Here is an 8,972-nt window from a genome sequence, read left to right as displayed (position 1 = left end):
AATTTTTCTTGTAACTTATAAGCAATTTTATATACATAAAACATAAAGAACAAACACAAAAGAGATGTTTTTTTATTGAGAAATCAATAATATTCAATACAATACACATATGTATATTTAAAGTATAATATGTGCGTACGTAAATAGTAAAGCAAAATTAGTTTTATGGTGAAAACAAAAGCAGATAAAAAATTATGAAAGTAAATACAAAAAATAATATTTTAAATAAAATTGTAGTACTTGTAAGAAGCAACAACACAAACCTACAAATTAAGTAACAAGAAAAATTAATAACATCGTTAGAAATGGTAAAAAATGGTTGAAAAGAAATGAGACGATTGAAAATTTGTATTGCATTACAAACAGCATATTTGTATATTTAATAAAAATGATAGTGAAATAAATGCGAACTTCGTTTTAAATGATTTGGTTGTTATATTCTTTTATATTTAGTATGATTAATTCATTTAGTTTTGAAGAGTGGGCCATGTCCGTCTGTGTAAAACCGAACTAGTAACTCAGTTTTGTAGATAGCGATCTGATATTTTGCACAAGTTCCTTAATCCCCAATAAGTTGCTCCTTTAAAGGAATCATTGATATCAGACCATTATAGMTTATAGCTGCCATAAAAACTGAACGATGAAAATCAAGTTCTTGTAGAGAAATGTTAACTTGACTAGACTTCTCTTATGGCTGCCATAAAAACTGACCGATCAAAAGAAAAGTAAAGATTTTGTATACCCTTTTATGCCATGAACCTGTAAAGGGTATTACAGCTTCGTTTCAGCGAACGTTTTATTTTAATATTATTTATGCCATAAGAAAATTTTGTCATACAAAGCTCTGCCTGGCATTCAMATCTACATTGTTCAAACATTTCATATAAATCAATCGAAACAACAAAAAAATTTACACTAAATTATTTTGTAAAAAAAAAAACATTTTGGTTTATCAAAGAAATTTATAATACAAATTTTAGTTTATATAAATAAGTCCATCATGAGTGAAGATGTGCCAGAAACTGAAATATTACAGCTTCCAAAGGTTAAGCCTAAACAGCCTACAACAGCAGTTGACCCCGAACGAATACAAGAACTTAAAGATATAGCGAATCGCTTGCGTTTACATGCAATTAGGTCAACTCAGGCATCCAAATCAGGGTATATGCAGAGGAAAATTCTGGTAAAGAATAAATTGACTACTGCTTATCATTAATCTTTGCAGTCATCCGACTTCCTGCTCATCAATAGCCGATATCCTTGCTGTACTTTTTTTTAATGTTATGCGTTTGGATATGAAAGAACCACGCAATCCGGCTAGTGATCGATTGGTGTTATCGAAAGGACATGCTGCACCCATACTCTATGCAGCATGGGCGGAAGCTGGTCTATTTCCTACCGATGAACTTTTAAATTTACGTAAAATTGATTCGGATCTTGAAGGGCATCCCACACCTCGTTTAAATTTTATTGATGTTGGCACTGGTTCTTTGGGTCAAGGTGTTGCAGTAGCGTCTGGTATGGCTTATATTGGAAAGAATATTGATAAAAGCGATTATAGGTATACTGTGTGTATCAAATAGCTGTTTGGTTACAATAATGATATTTTAAATTAGGACATACTGTATCGTTGGTGATGGTGAATCGGCGGAGGGTTCAATATGGGAGTCTTTAAATTTTGCCAGTTTTTATAATTTAGATAACCTTTGCGTAATATTCGACATCAATCGCTTGGGACAATCTGATCCGACACAGCTGCAGCATAACATGGATGTGTATGAAAAACGTTTGGATGCATTCGGTTTCAATGCAATTGTTGTGGATGGTCACAATATCGAAGAACTGATGAATGCATTTGACAATGCAGCCAGTACGAAGGGCAAGCCGACAGCCGTCATTGCGAAAACATTCAAAGGCAAAGGATTTCCCGGAATTGAGAATGAAGAAAATTGGCACGGTAAGCCTTTAGGTGATAAGGCATGCGAAGCTATAAGAAAATTAGAATATGCGATTGTTAATCGATCACCATGCCCAGTGKCGTTAACACCAAAATCGAATGATGGGATGACTGTACCTGACGTCAATATAGATAACGTTAAATTATCCAACCCACCATCGTACAAACTGGGGGAACAAGTGGCAACACGTGTCGCTTATGGCAAAGCGCTAGCCAAAATGGCAGAAGGCTGTGATCGTGTTATAGCACTTGATGGCGATACAAAAAACTCCACCTATTCTGAGAAACTGAAGCAACAATTTCCTGAACGTTTCATCGAATGTTATATTGCCGAGCAAAATTTGGTTGGAGTAACTATTGGTGCCATGTGTCGTAATCGCACAATCGCTTATGCCTCGACTTTTGCTGCTTTCTTAACACGTGCATTCGATCAAGTTCGCATGGGTGCTATCTCTCAGACTAATGCCAATTTCTGTGGTTCACACTGTGGCATAAGTATCGGTGAGGATGGTCCCTCACAAATGGCTCTTGAGGATATTGCCATGTTTCGCGCAATACCAGGCAGCACCGTCTTCTAYCCATCGGATGCTGTTAGCTGTGAACGTGCCGTGGAATTGGCAGCAAATACACCAGGTATATGCTTCATACGCACATCCAGGCCGAGTACAGCTGTTATTTATAAAAACGGGGAGGTATTCCAAGTGGGCATTGGTAAAGTGATAAAGCAATCGCGAAACGATAAAGTGCTTTTGGTAGGCGCGGGTATAACGTTATATGAATGCCTGTCGGCTGCCGCAGATTTGGAAAAAATTGGTATAAAAGTCCGTGTCGTTGATCCTTTCACAATCAAACCGTTGGATGCCGGTTTGATTATGGCAAATGCCCGTGCATGTGGTGGTCGCATCATTGTGGTTGAGGATCACTACCAAGAAGGTGGTTTAGGGGAGGCTGTACTAAGTGCGCTTGCTTTGGAACGCRACGTAGAGGTGAAACATTTACATGTACCCCATGTACCACGCTCTGGTCCGCCAACGGTACTCATAGATAAATTTGGCATATCAGCACGACATATAATAGAGGCTGTTTCCAATTATATGGAATGCAGGTGCACATCCAATCTCGAGGATTAGATTTTTTTTACACAAAAAAGTTYGAATTTATTAATTTGAAAGAATGTATTTAATTAAGTTTGCAGCCTTAAATTAATAGAATACACAAATAAAAATGTAACTAAAAATTGAAAATCAAAAACTTCTTCGTAATTTTAACTWTTTAAATTAAATRTAGAAAACCCGTTAYAATACCGTTAATTTCGTCTGTATCKAAGTAACACAAATACAAAGGACTGCATATTGATCGATCAGTTTGTATGGAAGCTATGTTATACTGATCCGATATCGGATGCGACAAATAAGCAGTTTATTGAGRAGAAAATGAAATTAATATGTCCCGTTCAGGGTGTATTTAACGGAAAACCTTGTAAAATTAATCGATATTTCTATCGATAGCAAATAATTCCAATTAGAAGCAGCTGACAGTAGCAGTTGTCATTTTTCGGCAATTTGTTGACGCGTCACAAACCCTCGTACGCGTTGAACGAATGGCATTTTGTACTTAACCAATAAGAAAGAGGCAGAATTATTATTCAGCCAATTTTTAGTAGAAAGTATTTTAATTAAAAATTTAGATTTACCAGATATAACTTAAAGAACAATGGCGGTAAGTCCCAGCTTACATATAATTAATCAATATAATATATTAATACATAATATTCGAAACCAAATTCTCGTTATTTAGCCACAACAAAAGGGTAAACAAGGCACAAAAGGAGCAAAACAGATTGTGGAGGAAAATAAGGCCACACTGAAGTTTTACAGAAATATGGCTCTTGGTAGTTCCACAGCCATGGTATTGTTAAACTTGGTATTTTTTGGACTCAGCAAAGTAACAGTGGTATGTATGTATTCACATTACATATTTTATAAATTAACATTTTCTCCATTGAATTCTGTTGAAGCTTATGGGCATCATAGCCGCACTAATCTTAGCCGGTGCAGTTCAATTCATGGTTTTCATGTCCAGACCAAAATACTCTGAAAATGGTAGCATTCTTGATTCTGGAAATGACTTGAATATGGAGGGCGGTATAGCTGAGTAAGTGTGTTTCAAATAAATTGGTTACACTCGTSAACTAATGTGATAAAGTTATTCACAGAAATGTAAAAGATCTGATAATATTAACATCTGGAACAATTMTCTTGTCTTTATTATCTAATTACTTTTGGTACCTTTTACTCTTGGCGCCGTTGCGTGGTCTTTGGATGTTATGGGGCAGCGTTATACAGCCATGGCTATCGCAACGTAATGCTGCTGACCAAGAACCCGAATTAGATGAGAAAAAACAACGTAAACTTGAACGTAAAATGCGTCGCATGAGATGAAGTCGCTAAAGCCGACTAAAATGGACAATTATTTACACATTGCCCATAGAGGCTCTCAAAGTCAATATTGTAACGTATGTAAATGCTGCAAACTTGTGACTCAAGTGAGCCGTTTTTACGATGGATAAAGCGTTGTTACAACTTACATTTTGTTTTTTGTTTTGTGGAATTGGTAGTTTAATTTGCGTATGGAGTTAAACAATTTGTGTTTCGTATTTTTTGGCATCACCGAATAAAAGGTTTTCTCGTTATTTATTCGATTGTAAGTATTTGTAAGACATATGCATATACATTTTGTATACAATTAAGAAATAAAAGAGAACCACAAAATATACAACTATATGGTGTTTATATACCTTGTGTTTATATTCAACTATCAACGATTTGTTTGTGTTGACAAACCTTGATCAAATCAACTATAATAACGAATATAATGGTTACTTACTTATTTTACCATTAAACAAAGAGGACATCGGTAGAAATAAAACGAGTATAATTTGTTCTAAATACGATTGATACTTAATTACGTATATTTACTCCCAAATCTCCATATATATTTCTAAATGAATTTTTATATATTGTAATCCATTAATTTTGAATAGCAATATTTTCTTTTATTAAAAACCACGTGCATAAAATCAGTGCAAAGGRACCAATACTGTTTGTATACTCCTACTATTATACGTTGCTCCTTCACTTATTTGACCTTCATGTTGCAACTGTCGCCAATCTGGATAAATTTCATCTCATAGCATTTAAAGAGAATACAAAAATACATAACTTTAACAAGTGCATGGTGCATTCAATACATACATACATTTAATACTTCGTATAACATATGTATTTTAGGATATACAACAGTTGGTTCAATAAATACCACTTTGGATTTAGTAATTCAATAAACATATTTAATTTACACTAAGTAATTTTCATTCCTTTTATTTATCCTAAACAAATTATTTATTTATTTATTATTTTGTGGTTTTCACAATTTCATTTCTTTTTTATAAAATTATTTTACAATCTGAAACAATGATACCAAAAGTTCCAAAACAAGTTTACATTTCACACATCTATGGTGTTGTACCACAAATTCTTTATATATGAACCTAATTATAAGTATATTAGTTATAAAAAAGAGGTTATAACCAGGTGTGGAAAGTATTTTTAATCAAGTCACAAATTAATGAAGAAAACGTAGAAAAAATGCACTTGAAAGATGCTAAACCTAAAACAGTTTCAATATGGATTGTAAATTTTTGTTTGCCTTTACTAATCTTCATTAAATGTTAACAACTTTAAGTTAAACTTAGTGGAGTGTGTATGTGTGTTTATAATTGCAATGCATATTCCCACCACGCATGCGTCGTTGATATAATTATATACATATTTTTAAGTATGTACATACATATGTACAAAATATGCTTTTATACATATTAAGGTAATTTTAAGCTTTCTGTTAATGTGGGATAATTATAATTTAAGTTCACAATTATAAAGCGATTACTTTTGAATATGTGTTATAGATCATTCAATTAAATCTCAAATCCTTTAAGCGATTTAATTGAATTGCTCGGGCATAACGTAAGAGATATCATCCCAAGGATGACGATATAGACCCTGCTTCAGACGCTTCTGGTCCATGTAGTGACCGATGAAACCGATACTGCGACCGAGCACGAATAGGGAGTTAATTGCACCGATGTTGATGTATTCCTGCGCTTCCTCACTGCAAAAAGAGAAGAAAAAATWTCAATAAGTAAATAACAGTTATGAATATTTAACGTTTAAACTCAACAGTTACCGTACAATTATAATTAATTAAAACTATTTTTTGAAGCTTGCTTAAGCCAATTCCTACACATTTTGCTACCGTACTAATCAACTCACCTCGTAAACGAWCCACAATTGCGCAACATATCCACAAAACTGGTGGCAATAACACCATCCACATTCAAAATCAAGTTCGGTTTCTTGTTTGTGGTAATTTTCTCAACTTCCAGCGCGTATCGCAGTAGTGGTGCTGATGGGAAATTCTCCAAAACAAATTCTTTGATGATTTTAACACGCACATCGGGATTGTTTATGGATTTGACACGATGACCAATACCCATAATCAGTTTTCCATCTTTACGCATTTGATTGACAAATTCTATGGGATGTAAATTCGAGTCATAAGCCTCAGAAAATTGTCGCGCAGAGCCATCAAGTGCACCACCAAAACGATCACCCTATCAAATACAGACACAAACAGTTAGTAATACAGATAATACGATTGGATTTCTGCCGGTTAACGGCGAAAACTCACAATTGTCAACAAGCCACTGACTACTGAAGACACCAAGTCTTTGCCGGCACGTGCGCAAACAATAGTGTTGTGCGCACCCGAAACAGCGGGTCCATGATCAGCAGTCACCATTAGGCACATTTCGAAGAATTTACAAACGTATGGTGGTAGACAACGTTGGAACCACAATAGCGATACAACACCGCCGATACCCACGTCCTTATTGAGCACTTCACTAATGGGCATGCCGGCGTATAGCAATTCTTGGCCACGTTCATCGCAAATGGATGTCATAAAGGAGGCAGGCTTACGAATTAATCCCAATTCACGTGCCCAAGAGTAATCCATTGGCACTGTTGGTGGTGGTACCTCCTCTTTAGGAACGATACGTCCCGATTTCACCAATTCGGCGTATACCTGTTGAATCAGATCACCCAACGAGTCGAAAGAGTCGGGCACGTAGGCACCAGCTTCACGCAATGCCTTGTTCTTAGCGGAAGCTGTCTCGCGATCCGAGTTGGCACATGAACCTGCATGACCAAATTGTACCTCAGAAGTGAACATACTAGCGCAAGTGCCGATACACCAGGCARCCAAAGGTTTGTTTATGCGTCCGTCCTTGAGCGCAGCGCACACCTCATACTCCTCGGTGCCGCCCACCTCACCCAACAAAACAATCAGCTTAGCCTCTGGATCGGCCTGATAGCGTAAAATGTGATCCATAAATGTGGAGCCTGGGTAACGATCGCCTCCAATTGCAATGCCTTCGAGCACACCATCGGTGGCTTTCGAGACAATATTGTTCAATTCGTTTGACATACCGCCGGAACGAGACACATATGCTACACTGCCGGGACGGTAGAGTTTTGAGTGCAAAATGTTGTCCAACATACCACCGGTGTTGCCGATTTTGAAGCAACCAGGCTTAACACCACCCACAGTGGCGGGTCCAATAATGGAAACGCCTTTCTTGTCGGCAGCCACAATTAATTTACGTGTCATATTTTCCGGTATACCTTCAGCAATGATGGCTACAGTACGTATTTGTGGGAATTCCAACACCTCCAATGTGGAGTCATAAGCCGAACGCAATGAGGCGAAATTCACCATTACGTCAACATCTTTGTGATTCTTAACAGCATCGGACATTTTCTTATAAACTGGAATAAGTATCTCTTTGTGGCCCCAATAGTACTTTTGCTTATGATCACCTGTGAAGGGATATACCATAGCGACAACGGACGGTTCATCACGTCTAGAAATATACGTAAATAGAAATTAGTGTTTACATTTCATTAGTTTTTCTTTAATTTTACTCACCTGCAAATGAAATCGAAATCGAGCATCGATTGTACAGCGCGTTGCTGCATACCCCAGACGATAGCTTTCGTTTTGTCGCTGAAAAATCTGCGCGTATGCACATTTACGACATTGTTTGGCACAGAATCACTTGCGAAAGAGTCATCTGCCGAAATAGGTGGTAGTTTAATCGATTGTGGTGATGAACCTATACCTTAAATGTGTTCCCAAATGATTTTCGATTTTGGTTTTGATTTTGATAACAACGAATGTATTTTATTGCAGTTGATTTCGAGCAGGATATAGAACGTATCAGGACGTTTTTTGGATTTTTTTTTTAGATATGAACGTGAGGCGAACGGGATAGATGCACAAGAACAGGCAAACATACACGAGCACAAACACATATCATTGGATACGTTACATTATACCATATTACGGTTATGTCATTTACGTTTAGGTTCCAGTAAATTTCATGACATTTCATATAAAGAAACAACAACAATAGATATAATCATATGTTGTTTAATTGTTGACGTCAATATAATTTTCAAAATACGTGAAATATATATTTTATCCAAATAACATATAATGGTTTTCAATCAAGGTATATTTTTTGGCATTAATGGTGGTGGTGGATTCGGAAATTGTGGTTGTGGTGGTGATGTTGAGCAGGATAACCAATTACATACAAACATGAGGACGGACGTAGAGCATACATACAAAAATATAGAAAATATATATGAAAATACGTTATTCGTTGATAAGTTTGCTTCATACAGTTAGATAAAGGATAAATTGTGTATGGTTAAAAAATTGTTTGAAAAAAATATCATTTTTCAATTAATTAATTAATTAAATTTTTATTTTTTTTTTGATAATACTTTTGTTGAAACTAAATTAAAAATAAGTTAAGTGTAAAGCAGTTTCAAAGTAAAACAAAATAACAATAAACAACATATTTTTTTAAATAAAAAATAACAACTTT

General features: G+C 35.6%; 3 protein-coding genes across 6 annotated transcripts in view; 2 read left to right on the top strand and 1 right to left on the bottom strand.

Moving 5' to 3' along the window:
• The first annotated feature begins 901 nt into the window (after window positions 1–901).
• LOC108966326 (transketolase-like) lies at window positions 902–3,164 on the top strand. Its single transcript, XM_018929171.1, has 3 exons — window positions 902–1,161; window positions 1,226–1,561; window positions 1,617–3,164. The coding sequence occupies exons 1-3, from the start codon at window positions 1,001–1,003 to the stop codon at window positions 3,085–3,087; spliced, it is 1,968 nt and encodes a 655-aa protein (XP_018784716.1). The 5' UTR covers window positions 902–1,000; the 3' UTR covers window positions 3,088–3,164.
• A 359-nt stretch (window positions 3,165–3,523) lies between these two features.
• On the top strand, window positions 3,524–4,751 carry LOC108966325 (transmembrane protein 208). The gene is made up of 4 exons (XM_018929170.1): window positions 3,524–3,676; window positions 3,755–3,910; window positions 3,975–4,111; window positions 4,173–4,751. Exons 1-4 carry the CDS (start codon window positions 3,671–3,673, stop codon window positions 4,396–4,398), a joined length of 525 nt encoding a protein of 174 aa, XP_018784715.1. The 5' UTR covers window positions 3,524–3,670; the 3' UTR covers window positions 4,399–4,751.
• A 363-nt stretch (window positions 4,752–5,114) lies between these two features.
• Window positions 5,115–8,972, bottom strand: part of LOC108966323 (ATP-citrate synthase) — a 14,721-nt gene continuing 10,863 nt past the window's right edge. For 2 of the 4 annotated variants that reach the window (XM_018929166.1, XM_018929167.1), the window contains exons 6-9: window positions 8,006–8,198; window positions 6,707–7,940; window positions 6,289–6,629; window positions 5,115–6,127 (exon numbers count right to left, since the gene is read on the bottom strand). In XM_018929166.1, coding sequence (XP_018784711.1) covers window positions 5,959–6,127; window positions 6,289–6,629; window positions 6,707–7,940; window positions 8,006–8,198 — 1,937 coding nt within the window. In that variant the 3' untranslated portion in view covers window positions 5,115–5,958. The remainder of the gene's footprint in view (window positions 6,128–6,288; window positions 6,630–6,706; window positions 7,941–8,005; window positions 8,199–8,972) is intronic. The other 2 variants (XM_018929168.1, XM_018929169.1) reach the window with 2 other exon arrangements.

Source organism: Bactrocera latifrons, unplaced genomic scaffold (assembly GCF_001853355.1).
Source record: "Bactrocera latifrons isolate USDA-ARS-PBARC rearing strain unplaced genomic scaffold, ASM185335v1 scaffold_159, whole genome shotgun sequence".
In the NCBI taxonomy this organism is placed as follows: Eukaryota; Metazoa; Arthropoda; class Insecta; order Diptera; family Tephritidae; genus Bactrocera; species Bactrocera latifrons.
This window is presented reverse-complemented; position numbering and strand designations above follow the sequence as displayed.